At 35.6% G+C, this 16,963-nt stretch overlaps 1 protein-coding gene across 1 annotated transcript; it reads right to left on the reverse strand.

The window, feature by feature from the left end:
• Window positions 1-7,165: 7,165 nt before the first annotated feature.
• On the reverse strand, window positions 7,166-16,211 carry LOC136233561 (N6-mAMP deaminase-like). Its single transcript, XM_066023265.1, has 11 exons — window positions 16,021-16,211; window positions 15,730-15,800; window positions 14,932-15,023; window positions 14,787-14,846; window positions 13,720-13,941; window positions 13,081-13,157; window positions 12,682-12,751; window positions 12,472-12,585; window positions 11,661-11,727; window positions 11,002-11,106; window positions 7,166-7,525 (listed from the first exon to the last, which is right to left on the reverse strand). The coding sequence occupies exons 1-11, from the start codon at window positions 16,143-16,145 to the stop codon at window positions 7,401-7,403; spliced, it is 1,128 nt and encodes a 375-aa protein (XP_065879337.1). The 5' UTR covers window positions 16,146-16,211; the 3' UTR covers window positions 7,166-7,400.
• Window positions 16,212-16,963: the final 752 nt, after the last annotated feature.

Consider the following 16,963-nt stretch of genomic DNA (forward strand, 5'->3'; position numbering starts at 1 on the left):
ATTTCCCTTGAATTGATTAATGGCTGAACAAAAGTGTATATATATATATATAGATAAACAACTTGATAACCTAATCCTACAAACAAGGATATAGCAACGTGAGTGATCCTTGGCAAACAAGGATATAGCAAGTACATAATAATTACAAAGAGTTATAGGAAAAATAGGACCCTAATTACTAAGAAGAGTATGAGGATTAGGCCGAAAATTGAGTGCTCGATAGCGGCTTGGTAAAAAAGTTTGGCAATGTGATCTTCGGTAGAAATGAAACGAACCGAAAGAAAACCATTTGCAATATGTTTCCGAATAAAATGATAATCCAACTCAATATGCTTCGTGCGAGTATGAAAAACCGGGTTAACACTACGTTGATAAGCCCTTCAGACGACGGTTCAAAACCGTCGTGCCGAAGAAAATAAAACTGTCACGGGGTTCACTGCCGTCTGATGGAACTTCAGATGATGGTTGCGTTCCGTTATTTGAAATAATCTCACATGACATCAGTCTATTGATATGTTGTCATCTTACGCGTATTCCGATGACTGTTTATTTATTTTTAATGTCACCTATATTATCATTGAATGACAGTCTACTAATTAAAAATGTCAAGAAATTTATGAGAAATTGACTGACATATTGGTAACAGTGATGACAGTTTGCATAATGATTTCTGTGGTTGTAGCTTGTCTCATATGACATAGGTCTTAATCAATTATGTCAATAGATTTTATTTTAGATGACAGATTCGTTTCATTATTTGTCTTCCTATTGTTCTTTATATGTCATTGTTTTTAATATGATATAGCTTGCTTTCTTCTTTGCTTGAAATTTTAAGGAAATTTCTAGGTTTATTCACAATGGCTTAGAAAGCCGGTTCATGTTACCTGAATAATGAAATAGACATACTCTATCAACATCAAATTTTATATATCAATGATTTTAAATTAATTAGAGACTATTGCTCATAATCTGTATATACGAGTATAATTTAATTTCTGAATCTATGCTCACAATAAAAATAAAAGCAACATTCAATGTGAATTACATAAGGTTCATATTCATTCTCCAAAAAGTAATCCCCAATTGTCTTGTTATATGCATATCAAAAAGTAATCATTAACTAGACAATCATTCCAAGGCAATTAACCATAAACGCAGTTTACACTCCACTCTTCCACCTTCTCCACAACCTTTCACTTATCCCTTAAAACTAGTACAAATAGAATGTGTTTCTCTCTTTGTGTTTTACCCTAATCTGAAAAGTTCAGACAAAAAAGCTTACACTGAAATGGCTTCACTTGACCATCTCCAACGAATAATATTTTTGGACCTATGCAAAGTAGCCCAAGGGGCACCTAGGTGGCTCATCACCTTTCACGGTATCTCTGTCATTCATGTTTTCTTCAAAAAAAAATATAACCACGATCTCTGTCATTCCTGTTTTAATTTCACGAGTCTTTCAAGGAGAGACACACCCATCATCAAAAAAATATAACCACGATCTCCCCGAGATCAAAAATTAAGAAGTCACCACTCAAGAGAACCTTCCATTCACTTCAGAAGGTCAATTCATAGCATAAGAGAATCAGGCAATAAATGAAAGAAATACTCCTATCTTTCACGTTTTATACTGCTCAAAAGGCAAACGAATCGACAGATTTCATCATCACCAATAAGCAATGATTAAAGAACATTAAAATCTCTTAGCATGCCCCTCAACAATAAAATAAAAATGACGACACGTGGCAAGATGGGAGCGAACCGCCATCAACTGAAAGGACGCCCATGAGCATAGATAAACGTGTTCTAATAGTCATATTAATAAGCAAACTAGGCAACGGGCAAACCAATCATTTGGAGTCCGCATAACCTCTTTATCAGTCCCCTATTTTTTCAAGAAATCTCAAAAGACATCGATATCAAATCTCCCTCCTTCAACTTATTAGGAATAAGCAAGTACAACGTTTACCGAAGCCAACACTCTCTCATCCTAAAGAATGATAAATCAGATATTGGGGGACATATGATATCAAGCGAATATAACTCTGCCACATGGCACCTAAAAGGCCCGAACCAACTCCGAAAGATAGAGAACACATGACAGCTCCTCAACCAAAATGATCAATATGACTGCGTATCAGGATACTTGACTTAGGAAGTCTTACTAGACCCAGTCAGGAATCCAGTCGCAATCATAGTCGAGCCCAAGAATCACGGTCCAAGTGGGATTAAAGGATATCATACCCCGATATTTGGATACATTTTCTCCTATTAATAGCAGACATGTGTCCCACACCCAGTGGCGAATACAGGATTGCTCGGTTGGGAGGGCGATTATACACGTGGTGTGTAAAAAAAAAATTTTTGCTAAATCGGTGTCTAATATAAAAATTCGGATTTAGAGAAGGCCTAATAGGTGGAAAAAAAATTAGAAATTTGGATTTAATAAGAGCCTAACAGACAAAAAAAAATAGACATTTGGACTTAGAGAGGGCCTAACAGGCCCAAAAAAATGAAAATTTTGGATTTGGAGAGAACTTAACGAGACCTGGGCCAATTTTGGGGTACTAATATAGCACCCGAGCTAACTTTCTTGGAAACAGGGAGGCCGGAATCACCACAACCTTAAATTTTGTGGAGAAAGGGGGGCCGAAACTACTCTTGTCCATGGTGGTTCCAGCGGCTGGAGGGGCCAAAGCCCCTCGGGCCCCTCCCTGTCTCCGCCCCTGCCCACACCGCCGCTCCTTAACTTACCCGTCTTCTATAACTCGACGTCAGTATAAATAGAGTAAGCTCGACTCAAGATATATAAATTCATTCATTCTATCAAGCTCTGTTTACTTATAGTGATCATCATTAGTCTTTTCATAAACTGGCTTAGGATCAGAGCTGGTTCACCGGATAACAGCTCTATTTAACCTTATTTTTGTGTAGTTATAAGTTGACACACGGACTCTCAGGATTCAACCACGTCATACCAACCTTAATTAAGAGTTAAGTTGTGTTACTTAAAACCTAAAGACTATTTTGGATCATGCATGGTTTTATAAAAGAATGGTATAATATAGTATATTGTGTTTAGAATGAAATACATGTTAATTAAATTGTGTTCCTTCAATTTAGCATGAAAAACTCATAATACTTGACTTTTATTTATTCGATTGAAGATGTCACGTGGATACCATGCAGAGCCGTCTTAAACATTTTTGGGGCCCTGTGCTAAATGAAAAAAAAAATTTGGGTCCTAATCATTAAAAAAAAATTAATACTTTTATATAATAATAATAATGTTTCTACGAAATGAAACACCAAAATACTTTTAACTTGATTTTTAACATACTAAATATAATAAAAATAATTAAATTAGATATTGTATAATAATAATAAAAAAAATGGACCCCTCAAGACTCTTAGAGCGTTAATTTTCTTGATAAGTTAACATTCACTTAATTTTTCACATAATAATTAATAACAATAATTTATTGGCTTAATAGGTACCTAGCCCCCTAAACTTGTAGCTTTTTTTCACCTGGCCCCCTCAACTTAGTGGACAACCTCTCAACCCCTTTAACTCTCCAAAAACATCACATACAACCCCTTAAACTTGTAACTTTTTTTCACCTGGCCCCCTCAACTTAGGGGACAACCTCTCAACCCCTTCAACTCTCTAAAAACATCACATACAATCCCTTACACCTCTATATCCAGTCAAAATATTGACCCATGTAGAAAACGCGCTTGACAATTGACCACACTAATGACACGTGTCATTTTTTTCTTAAATTTTTCCATGTAAATCTAGTAAATTACCCCATAATTTGGGCATCCGTAGAGTCTTCTTCCTTGATTTGCATGTTTCCACAAAACCTTAAGTACAACATATTCACCACAAAAACATGATTCATGAGTACCCACCATGAAATCGGTTTTAAGAACAATACAAGCCCTAACCTAATTGACAAAAAAAAAAGAATTATCTCAGAAGAAGAAAGAGGCAAACTAGAAGAAGAAGAAGAAGGAGAAGAATAAAAAGAAGAAGGTAGAGGAGGAATAAAGGAGATGAATACTTACTGTTGAACTTGAATCGGAGACCGATCGGAGACAGAAAAGAGGTGAATCGAAGGAATCGGAAAAGAGGAAGGAAGGATTTCTGAGGAGAAGAACGTTAGGGATTTAAGAAGAAAGGGGATTTTTTTACCGTTTAAGTTTCTAAAGCCAACCTTCACGCGCTTTCTAATGAGTGCAATCCCAACTTATTCCATGTCAGAGCCACGTAGGTGTTAAGGGGCTATATGTGATGTTTTTAGAGAGTTGAAGGGGTTGAGAGGTTGTCCCCTAAGTTGAGGAGGTCAGGTGAAAAAAAATTGCAAGTTTAAGGGATTGTATGTGATGTTTTTGGAGAGTTAAGGGGGTTGAGAGGTTGTCCCCTAAGTTGAGGGGGCCAGGTGAAAAAAAAATTACAAGTTTAGGGGGCTGGATACCTATTAAGCCTAATTTATTTAGATTTCTATAATAAAAAAATTGGGTCCTCTTAAATTTGGGACCTTGTGCGGGAGAGCTTCTTGTACACTCTTCTCCTACTCCCCTGATACCATGTCAACCATTTTTAATTACATGGAAAAAATACGAACAAAAATTAATTTTTTTTCTTGCATTCGACGTTCAGAATCAAAGTTCTATAGCAATTTTGTTCATTTCTGATAGTTGAAGGCAAGGTTATCAAACCCAGACCGGTCCGGCCGGTTCAACCCAGTTCGACCGGAACCGGTCACAGTTTCGGGCCGGAGGTGGTCCGGTTATTAAATTTTTGAAAACCGTTTAAAACCGTTCAAACCGGCCGGTTCACCCAGTGCCGGTTATGCGGTTTGATCCGGTTTGATTTTAGACATGTTTACTTAAAAAAATTGGGTCCTCTTAAATTTGGGACCTTGTGCGGGAGAGCTTCTTGTACACTCTTCTCCTACTCCCCTGATACCATGTCAACCATTTTTAATTACATGGAAAAAATACGAACAAAAATTAATTTTTTTTCTTGCATTCGACGTTCAGAATCAAAGTTCTATAGCAATTTTGTTCATTTCTGATAGTTGAAGGCAAGGTTATCAAACCCAGACCGGTCCGGCCGGTTCAACCCAGTTCGACCGGAACCGGTCACAGTTTCGGGCCGGAGGTGGTCCGGTTATTAAATTTTTGAAAACCGTTTAAAACCGTTCAAACCGGCCGGTTCACCCAGTGCCGGTTATGCGGTTTGATCCGGTTTGATTTTAGACATGTTTACTTAAAAAAATATATAGAAATTTTAACAAAGATAGGATTCGAACGTTGGATCTTTAGCTTGTAAACTTTAATACTCACCACCAGACTACCAATTCACTTATGTTTATAATTAACTATTTAAGAATAAATAATAATATTACAAGTTAAATAATTAAAATATGATCTAATATTATTTTTCTATTTAGATAAATATCATTAAAAAATTATTTTATTTTTTCAATATTAACAAAGTTTAATTAATATTTTTTTTGAAGAAGTTTAATTGGTATTAAATTTCAAATATATACAAATAAATTTTAAAAATCTAATAAATTAAAGTTGAAGTTGAATTATAAAATACATATCCTATTAGCATATTTACATGTTAGTTATTAATAAAAATAATCACTATTAATTTTAAAAGTATATTTTTTAATTTTTATATTTATTTGTTATGATATTAAATAAATATTGTTAGTATAACTTTGATGAATATAGTTAATATTATATTATGTTATAAGATTAAATACGAATATTATAATTTTCATATGATTTTTTAATACTGGTTAAATCTCGGTTGGACCCCGGTTAAACCTCAAACCCTCAACCCTTTATCTTTTTCGGTTCTTTGACCGGTCTGGTTTTGACAACCATGGTTGAAGGACCATAGATATAATTAACTCGAACATGTTTGGTTCATTTTTTTTTTTTTAATATGTTTGGTTCATTTTTTTTTTTTAATTTGGTTCATCTATTTTTTTTAAGGTGGTTGGTTAATCTGTTTAGCACCCAATAAAAGTTTAATATATAATTATACACTTCAACTCGACACTTTTCATTGTTTAGCACCTAAACTTATCAATTTTAGACCCTCAAGACCCTTATTTGGCAGGCTTCAAAGGGGGAATGCCTCCATGTCATATCAACTTGAAGTACTCTAAATTCCAAATAAGAGTGTGAAACGTCTAAAATGAACGTGTACAATGTACCGAACGACAACAAAAACGTCAATTTATGTATACAATTATGTATTAAGCCAAAAAAAAACAGCAAAAAGAACTAAACAGCCACGTTATAGATAATTTGTAGGGATAAGGTCCAAATTTTTTCCTATCGTTTTGGGAAAAATGCAAATTTACCTATAATGTATGAAATAGTAAAATTTTACCTCAACATCTCCAAGTATGATCAATTTTACCCATACCTAATAGAAAATGTGAACATACTAGTTTCAACGTTATTTGACGACCACATCGAACCTTCCAAATAAGTTTGTTGATAAATTGAAATGGTTTAATGCATTTAATCAGGTCAACATACTACATGTTTTTGGCAAAAAAATTTAGATTAATTTATACGTTGTAGGCTTAATTTTTTAGATTTTAAATTTTTTTTTTTTTTTTTTTTTGGAATTTTCACATGTTTTGATGTAACTATGTTTGCAACACAATGAACATTTTAGATAAAATAGATGTTTAGAATGTTCGATTTGACAGTAAATAATAAGTCAAATAACGGCAATACGTTCAATTTTTTGTCAGATGAGAGTAAAATTAATTTTAGATATATTTGAATTAATTAGATAATATATGAAAGTATATACTTAATTCTAAATTAAAAATTTAGTTGATTTGATGAGACTTGTTAAAAATATTTTGTAATTATATATTTCATTAAAAAATTCAAACATTAAATATAAAATAAAAAAAAAAAATTAAATATCCTAGAGGCGGTTTAACCACCTTTATATAAACATTGTTGCTGCTTGAAATGCCGCAAACCGTCCCAAAACCGTCGCTACTGTCGATAAAGTATATAAATTTCGGCGCTAAAAGCTCTGATTAGGGCAAAATTTTCGCTAGTTTCTACTGTCGATAAAGTACATAAATTTCGTCGCTAAAAGCTCTAATTAGGGCAAAATTTTACCATGTCATACCTTATGAGTAAATCTGCAATTCCTGGAAAACTACAGGGTCATTTTCTATCTTAAAATCGTCTAATTGCTCCATATAATAGAAATGAAATAAACAACCCAATCTTGCAAAAATCCCCATAACCAATTGGATAAATCTACATCATCTAAATAACATTATAGCTCAGAGTTTGATACAATTTCACATAATTACCATAACCAGTAGCAGTAATCATAGGTCTAGTTCCTTAGCAGCAGACTTGAAAATCTGAGCCAAGTCTTGCTTCACTTCATCACCAGCAAATATGTATTCAATCCCATTTCTAGCCAGCTCAAACAATTCCTTCTTTCCAAGACCTTTGTAAACATAAGATCATAAGTTAAGCTAGTTTGATCTGATTAGATTCCGACTATAATAACACGATTTACTGAGACAATCAGACTGGCACACGATTATCATTTACAGAGATAATCAGACTGGTTAAGCTAGTTTGATCTGATTAGAAGTGACAATTTCCGACTATAATAACATGATTTACAGAGACAATCAGACTGGCACACGATTATCATTTACAGAGACAATCAGACTGGTTAAGCTAGTTTGATCTGATTAGAAGTGACAATTTCCGACTACAATAACACGATTTACTGAGACAATCAGACTGGCACACGGATATCATTTACAGAGACAATCAGACTGGTTAAGCTAGTTTGATCTGATTAGAAGTGACAATTTCCGACTACAATAACACGATTTTCTGAGACAATCAGATTGGCACCCGATTATTATTAGAGATAAGAGTTGATAAAGTCCAACTCTATCTTTTTGTTAAATTGGTTAACCGTAAATATAGGATTTGTGTATATCTTAGTTTGTTAACAAGTCTATCTAGTATCAACCTCTGTACTCTTTATATACGTTTAAACACTAATGAAAGAATTATCTCTTCTATACGTTTATACAAAACCTGTGTTCATTAGGTTCAAAGCCTTAGTTGAAAAATATTTTGAAAAACAAATAAAAACTCTATACTCTGACAATGGGGGCGAATATGAAGCCTTAGCCTCCTTACTCACAATTGATGGAGTCTGTCACTTAACTTCACCCCCTCACACTCCCGAACACAATGGTTTTGCCGAGCGACGTCATCGTCACATAGTTGAAACCGGCCTTTCCTTATTGTCTCATGCTCACCTTCCTATGGAATTTTGGTCTTATGCCTTCACAACTGCCTCATATCTTATTAATCGACTTCCTACACCTACTCTTACAGGAAAGTCCCCATTCCACTGTCTATTTAACACTCCACCAAACTATCTCAAACTTCGTAGTTTCGGTTGTTTGTGTTACCCGTGGCTTAAACCTTATACCTCACACAAACTAGACCCAAAGTCCAAACCATGTGTGTTTATTGGGTACTCTAAAACTCAAAGTGCTTATCATTGTTTAGATCCATCCACAAATAGGGTCTACACATCTCGTCATGTTCGGTTTGTAGAAACCGAATTCCCGTACATTCGTTTAACTGCATCTCCTATGCTTCCTCCAACACCCTCACCAGAAATTTGGTGCCCATCTCCTATCATTTTACCCATTATTCCAAATTCTACACCACTACCTCAACCTCACCAGCATAATCATCACAGTCTTCCTCCAACACTACTTGCCACAAGCCCAACACCTCCCACTATCCCTGCCAGCTCTGACACTAATGTACAAAGCCAAACCACCTCGTCGCCCTCTCCACCCCTTACTGAACAGCAGCCCACTATCAGCTCCCAACCCACCCCATCAACCCACTTCACTACACCACCAAACCTACCCTCTCCTCCAACTCAACCTACTGCCACTAACACCACACAACCAGGGACTATTACAAGGTCCAAAAACAACATCCGCAAACCTAATCCTAAGTACGCACACAATACCTCGGTTCAGCCTCGCCTCACAGAACCAAAAACAGTAGCCCAAGCATTAAAAGATCCACTTTGGAGAAAAGCAATGGAGGAACTTGACTCACTTCAGAAACTTGGCACTTGGGATTTGGTTCCTCAGACACAAACTCATAACCAAGTAAATTGCAAATGGATTTTTCGTATTAAATACACTAAGAACAGAGAAATTGAGAGGTACAAGGCTCGGTTAGTGGCAAAGGGATTTCAACAGAGACCGGGCATTGACTATACCGAAACTTTCAGTCCAGTAGTTAAGCCGGCTACAATTCGCACATTGCTAAGCTTAGCGGTCACCAAAGGTTGGCATCTTCGACAAATTGATATCAATAATGCCTTCTTGAATGGTACTCTACATGAAGAAGTATTTATGTCACAACCTCCTGGCTTTGTTAACTCTAATTTCCCTACTCATGTATGCAAGCTAAAGAAGGCCATTTATGGTCTTAAACAAGCTCCACGGGCATGGTACACCGAGTTGACAAATTTTCTGCTTGGCCTTGGTTTCAAAAGAGCAGTTTCAGACACCTCACTATTTATTTTACACTCCATGCCTCATCCAATTTATCTCATTGTGTATGTCGACGATATAATTGTAACTGGTCCTAGTGCTTCTGACCTTGATTTATTTGTCAGGGACTTGGCTAACAGGTTTTCTTTGAAGGATCTTGGAGACCTATCATACTTTCTAGGCGTTGAAGTAATGCCAATATCTACTGGATTATTTTTAAGTCAAAGGAAGTACATATTGGACCTCCTTGAACGACTCGGCATGCAGGATGCGAAGCCAGCCCCTACACCCATGATAGTCACACAAACTTTAACTGCAACTTCAGGTACTCCACTCGATGTACCCAAGGATTATCGGGCAGCCGTTGGTGGTCTCCAATATCTCACCTTGACAAGACCTGATGTTGCATTTGCAGTCAACAAGTTGTCACAATTTATGCATTGTCCGACTAGTGATCATTGGTGTGCTCTAAAACGTCTAATGCGTTACCTGTGTGGCACACTAGATAAAGGGGTTACAATCTATCGTGAGTCATCACCTATTCTTCATGCTTTTTCTGATGCTGACTGGGCAGGAAACAAAGATGATTATACATCCACAATGGGTCATGTTGTGTTCTTAGGCCGAACCCCCATCTCATGGAGCTCGAAGAAACAAAAATCACTAGCTCGCTCCTCCACAGAGGCCGAGTACAGAGCAGTGGCAGCAACCACAGCAGAATTGATGTGGGTCAGGAACTTGTTAACCGAATTGGCTGTCCCTGTGTCTCAAGTTCCAGTTATTTATTGTGATAACCTAAGCGCCACTCACTTAAGTGCAAATCCGGTGTTCCATTCAAAAATGAAGCATCTTGCCATTGCGTTTTATTTCATTCGGGAACAAGTGCAAAATGGTTCATTACGGGTCACACATGTTCCAACCGGGGATCAACTTGCCGATTTCCTCACAAAGCCACTCTCTAGACCACGACTTGATGTTTTACTAGCCAAGATCGGACTCACCGAAAGGCCGTCCAACTTGCGGGGGCATATTAGAGATAAGAGTTGATAAAGTCCAACTCTATCTTTTTGTTAAATTGGTTAACCGTAAATATAGGATTTGTGTATATCTTAGTTTGTTAACAAGTCTATCTAGTATCAACCTCTGTACTCTTTATATACGTTTAAACACTAATGAAAGAATTATCTCTTCTATCCTGATAATTATCATTTACAGAGACAAACAGACTGGCACACGATTATCATTTTTCTTACATTTCTATTATTATATATAATCATGTAAAATATGTAAATGATATAACATGATTTTAACACGATAACCTGAATTGCTATTTGATCTTTAATACATCCAAAATCAACATTACACATACCGAATGCCGACGAAGCAATGCTGTATTCCTTTGAAAGACTGGTGGAGAAAACCCCAGAATCATCTGTGCACAAGATTATTGGATGCTTTGCGTTGTACAAATCGGCTGCATGAAGAGAACACACAAATTATCGAAGTTTATACAAGGGTAGGAGTTACGCCTTTATTAACATGGTATAAAAATCTGTATTCAATGTCGGGTCACACCTAGATTTTTGCTTGAAGCACCAGATGTTTTTGGACGTGACCGTGTTAGTATTGGGCTTTGGAGACTTATAGATCTATTTTTTGGGCGATTAGGGTTTCTTGAGGAGTATAAATATAGCCTCTTTCTTTGTAATCCGGATCTCTAAAATCATAGTAAAATATCCTGGCTTGGTAGTGCCCCCAGACCTAGTTATTCAAATTGAGTGGCGAACTGGGTAAATAATTCTTGTGTGTTTGTTTGTGTTTCGTTTATCGTAATTGCATTAGTTCCTATTAGGTATCTCACATTGCTTAATTAGGAAGCTATACGACTCCTTATATATGTGAATCGATCCTACTAGTTTGAGGTACTTTTTGAGGTGAGTTAGCCTTTATTTACAGTAATCAAGTAAACTGGATCGATTTGTTTATTGATTGGTTCCAAAAATGATTTAACAGAAACCAAACACTAACCAAAATGATGAATATCTAGCGAAGAAATCGTGTTGGTCCTGATGTTGGATGTCAAGCAAATCTCAACCTGAAACAATGAGCGAAAGCGCAAAAAGAAAATGAAATTAGACAATGAAATAAATGAAAAACAAAGTTGTTGTTAATGAAAGAAGAGTACAGCATCATTACACATAAAAAAGCATAAGAGAAAGTACATTCTAGAGGTGAAACCAAACATAAGTTTCGATGCAAACAAAAACTCACAACGAGATTTCAATCCCCAAAAGAGCTAACTAACTAGGATCGGATAGACAAGAATCTTTGCAAAACAAAGTTGTAAAGACCCAACTCCAGTTTCAAACAATCCAAATATAAATCCGATTATTCAGTTGAAGTACCCCAAAGAACACAAAGAAGCTCTCACGGAAAAACCCGCAAAGCAATCAATTAGATTGATAACGATAAACTTCTTACTTGTGTTTTTAGGGTGTTTAAATACGAAAAGAAAAGAATAAATAGAAGACTAAAATAGCTCAAACCATTGAATTACTAAACTTAAAACTCCTAAGGCTAAAATGTAATTGTCCAAAATTAAAAATAACAAAACTCGTACAACTACAATTAAGATTCGCATGGAGTGAACATAAAGCTGGTTCGCATGATTCAACACTCGGATTAAGGTTTGTAGTAAAACCCAGAGCGAAATATAACACTCAATACGAATCTCCAAACTTGATCTGGCCTTTTGATCTGTCCTTGGTTGGGACTTCAAGTTAGCAAAATTAGTACATTTCATCTTAAATTTTACATATTGAAAATGTTTAAGTTCTACCGGAATTTTGGATGATTTTAACTTCCCAAAAGCTTCCTCGCTTAAGCAGCATGCATGACCAATTCTATGGGGGAGAAAATCAAGCATCATTCGGATCTCTTCATGATTAGGCACCTACAAATCACTAGGTTATGAAAACAAACCAATAAGTTAAATTTTATTGTAACAAAAAAATAGAATTTCAGACAGGCACTTGAGGCAACAACGTACCTCTCCACAGTGAAGTGTTATGTAGAGGCCTTGCTCCTGGGCAAATTTCAAAGCCGGAAAGAATGTAATCCTGTTAAGATGCAATGGTGGATTTTGAACTTTGTCTATTGTAAGGAATCATTGGAATAAAATAAATCCATAGCACATGAACAGTAGTGTTACTAATATTATGACCCTTAAACTTCGTTTAGTAACACAAAAATCCTTGAACTTTACATCATTTCGTTATTTTATAAGGGATTTTCTTTGATTTGGACTTTAATATTAAATAATATAGAGTTCAAAGATTTTCATATCAAAAAATGAAGTTTAGGGGGCCATAATGTTAAGAGCAGTATAATTCAAGGGCCGTGGATATATTTTACCCGGAATCATTGACAATAACAAACAAGTAAGTACCATTCACCAACAATAGGATTTCCAGAAAGGTCAATGCCAACTACACCTAAATCTCTCATTTCTAGGGCAAGCTTAACCTATAGAAGGCATGGAAGGAGCAATTAGAACCCTTAACCAGGGTTAAATCGCACTAACAGTCATTTAAGTTTGGACAATATTCTAACAAGGTTATAAAAGTTCGTTTTATATTAGCAAGATAACCCATCTGTACATTTTCTACCAATAAAATCATTTTGGGCATTTTAAGGCCAAATTTCTCCGGAAATGCTGCCTAGTACGATTAGTCAATTCAATTAGACCATGTAAGCGCCACATGTATTAATTTACTGCCCCGTGGCATCCATTTTCTCTTATCTCCCGACCTTTATTTAGCCTCAGCCGATTACACGGAGTGTGGCAGTAAATTAATATATGAGACACTTATGTAACTTAATTGAATTGACTAAGCGTCCTAATTAGCATTTCTGGCGAGAATCTGGACTGAAAATGTTTAAAGTAACTTTATTGGTACAAAAAAAAATTGATAAAATGAGCTTTTGTGACCTTATTGGACATTCTTCAAACTTGAGTGACCGTCGGTGAGATTAACCGCCTTAACCAGTATACAACTTATATGCTGAAAAACTTAAAAAAACGTACAGTTTCCATAGCAGCTTCCGTGCTCTCACGCCGATCAATACTGAGAAGAAGTCTAACGTGTATCTTTCTCCTTTTAGTATCATTCAAAGGAATTGAATTCATGGAATTTTTAGCATCCCAGTTATGAGAAGTTAAATTCACCTCAACTTCTGTAACTTCTCTTAAGCCTTTCACCACTGCCTCCATGTAAGAACGTTTGGTCATTCCTTTAGAATCATTTTTCTGGATCATACAAAACCACCAAAAGCTTCAATTATCAATTCAAACTATGCACTGTTTTGATGGTAAATCACACCGGCGGTCACTTAAGTTTGGACAATGTCTCAATAAGGTCGAAAAAGTTCATTTTGTATCATAAAATAGCTCATGTTTGCATTTTGCATCAATAGAGCTACTTTGAACATTTGTAGGCCAAATTCTCGACGTAAAATGCTGATTATAATGCTTAGTCAATTCAACTAGGTCCGTAAGTATCACATGTATTATTTTACCGTCATGTGACATCCATTTTCTCTTATTTTTCAATCTTCATTTAATCTCAGTTAACCTAAAACTTACACCATAGATACCGTATCTTAGGTTAGATTAATTCACTCTAATCTATAAGATTAGAGTTGTTGAATAAATAATGGTTAGATACCCTATCCTAGGTTAGGTTAGTCCACCCTAGAGTTAGCTTAGTTCACTCTAGAGTAGCTAACCATAAATAGGGTATCTAACCATTATCTATGGTGTGAGGTACTTTTACCTAACTTATGTTAGCTTAATTCTCACTAGTCTGACTAGAGTGGACTATCCTCAGGGTATTTAATCATTATCTATGGTATGACTTAGCCGCCCTATATAAAAATCTGTTTTTAATGGCCTGAAAATTGATCACGCATTCGGACGAGAATTAACCTGAAAATGTTTGAAGTGACTTTATTGGCATAAAATGCAAAGATGAGTAATTTTATTCATACAAAATGAACTTTTATAACCTTATTGAGATACCAAACTTAAGTGAATGTCGGAGCGATTTATCCCAGTTCCGACACAATCGAGAACAACAAGAATCCACTCAGTACCTTTGGAGTTGTTCTTAACTCCAGATATACAACATTCTCAGAAGCAAAATCTTCAATGACCTGTTTTGGGAAGAATTGAAAAATGAGAGCTCATTTATGAACTTCTGTAAAGGAGAAAAGCTCATCAAAGTACAAGCTGGCATACTTCTTTTGTAATCCTTGTAACAGTATTGTGATCGGTGGTGACTATGTGAATGAGGTCAAACAACTTGAAGACTTCATGCAGAGAACGGTCATCTGAATGGAAATGAATTGAGAATTACCAATTTCACACACACACAAAAAAAAAAAGATAGAGAAAAGGAGGAAACAAAACAAATAATATTTGAGGATGAAAAAATACAACTTATAATGCAAATTAAATGAGTAAAATGCACTGATAGTCACTGAAGTTTGAAGTCTGTTTCACTAAGGTCATTAAACTTCATTTCCTGTCAATCAAATCATTGAACTTCACATTTGCTTTCAATAAAGTCACTTCGATCAATTTGTGTACAACCCTTTAGAATATAGAAATGACACAGAGAACAGTTAACTATATGCCAAGTAAGCACCTGGCTGGCACTTTTATGACTGATGCGGAAGACAAGTGTCATATATTATATCCTTGTCCGGCAGGGCATGACACTTAGTTACCAAAAAAATCAATTGTTTTGTGGAACGCCAACATTTTGGTGAGTATTCATACACAGAATGACTTTGTTGAAATCAAATATGAAGTTTGAAAGAAAATGAAATTCAATTATGTTGGTGAAAATTTACCCCATATTAAAGCCATAGGATAATGAGCACACTTTTCACTCACAGAAGCCAAATGTTTTTTCCTATCATCAATTTTGGTCATCGAATTTATGAAATTGAAGATTGAATAAAATGTACATCTTCTTTCTCGCATTTTCTCAGCAACCAAACAAGCCAGTAGAAATGAACAAGAACATAATACCTTTCATGATAACACGTTCCACATCTGAGAACTCAATTACACCCATTTCCCCCAAAATTCTAGCAAGTTCACTACAAATAAAAATGAAAAAAAAAACAAAATCAAACTTCAATAACTCAAAACAGAGAGAAATTGAAGGGGAAATCATGAGATCAAAAGCTTCTCAACATAAAATAACAATTGCAGACTACAAAAAACAAATCAGCAGGGAAAACAAGTTCCAATGATCATCACATTCTTAAATTAAGAAAGAAGACAAAGGAAAGCGATAGTGGGAGTGAAGAAACATACAGAAGAGTGGAGTTTCTGATTGAGCCATTGAGGTGAGCATGAAGTTCAACCTTGGGCATAGAAATCCACCACTCCATTTCTGAATCGGTGTTTCTCCGAGGACGATGTTGTTGAGCTGCGTTCATTGCTGCTGGTAGTGAGTAGTTCTCTTCTTTACTAGTCTCGGCTAAGAGTCAAAACTTGTTCTGTCTTCCTCTTTTTCTGTTTTATTTTCTTCCAATTCCAGCTATGGCGTTTTTGTTCCCATCTATTAGCCCAATCCCCAATTTTGGCCCAATAAAAAAGTGGGCCAAAAAGCCCATTATAAAACAATTTCATCAAAACATTATAAAAAAGGGACATTTACAAAACTAGCACCTTTTAAGGTGTTAGTTTTCTTTTCTAACTTATTTTGAAAAACTCACCAAAACTAACACATTTCATTAACTAAATTCCAACATTATCTTGTCACTAACACTCTGCTATCTAACATTCGAACTTCCATCTCTCTAACCTAACACCCCGTTATCCCTCTCTCTAACTTTCTGGCGATTCATTGCGCGATTCTGTATATTTCATCCGGCGAATCTCTGTTACTTCGAGTGGACATGGCGAGAACACGAAGCTCAGACAACGAATCGAATTCAGAAGAAATGGCGAAAAAGAGGGTAAATAACTTGACTTTACATTTGCTATTCTCTCTTGTATTGTATTTACATTTGCTGGGTTCTTGTATTGTAATCTTTCGTTTCGTTTACTTCTTCTGGTGTTAGGGTTTATCTGGGTTTATCTGGGTTCATCTGGTGTTAGGAAATTGTTCGGTATGGTCGAAATGCGTCGATATGTATGTTCTATCGACAACCTAATTGTAGATAATACATAGATATAGACAGCCTAATTGTTGATGGAACGTCTATTTGCCGATAGAACATAGATATCGACTACCTAATTGTCGATAGAACAT

The sequence above is a fragment of the Euphorbia lathyris genome, chromosome 6, assembly GCF_963576675.1.
Source record: "Euphorbia lathyris chromosome 6, ddEupLath1.1, whole genome shotgun sequence".
Classification (NCBI taxonomy): domain Eukaryota; kingdom Viridiplantae; phylum Streptophyta; class Magnoliopsida; order Malpighiales; family Euphorbiaceae; genus Euphorbia; species Euphorbia lathyris.

Bases quoted from the DNA above. Each gene is read 5' to 3' on its own strand.
- LOC136233561 (XM_066023265.1), bottom strand. From the start codon at position 16,145: ATGAACGCAGCTCAACAACATCGTCCTCGGAGAAACACCGATTCAGAA. The intron at 15,801-16,020 runs GTATGTTTCTTC...TTTTATTTGTAG, and splicing joins ATCAGAAACTCCACTCTTCT to TGAACTTGCTAGAATTTTGG. The intron at 11,107-11,660 runs GTTAGTGTTTGG...CTCTTCATGCAG, and splicing joins GCTAGATATTCATCATTTTG to CCGATTTGTACAACGCAAAG.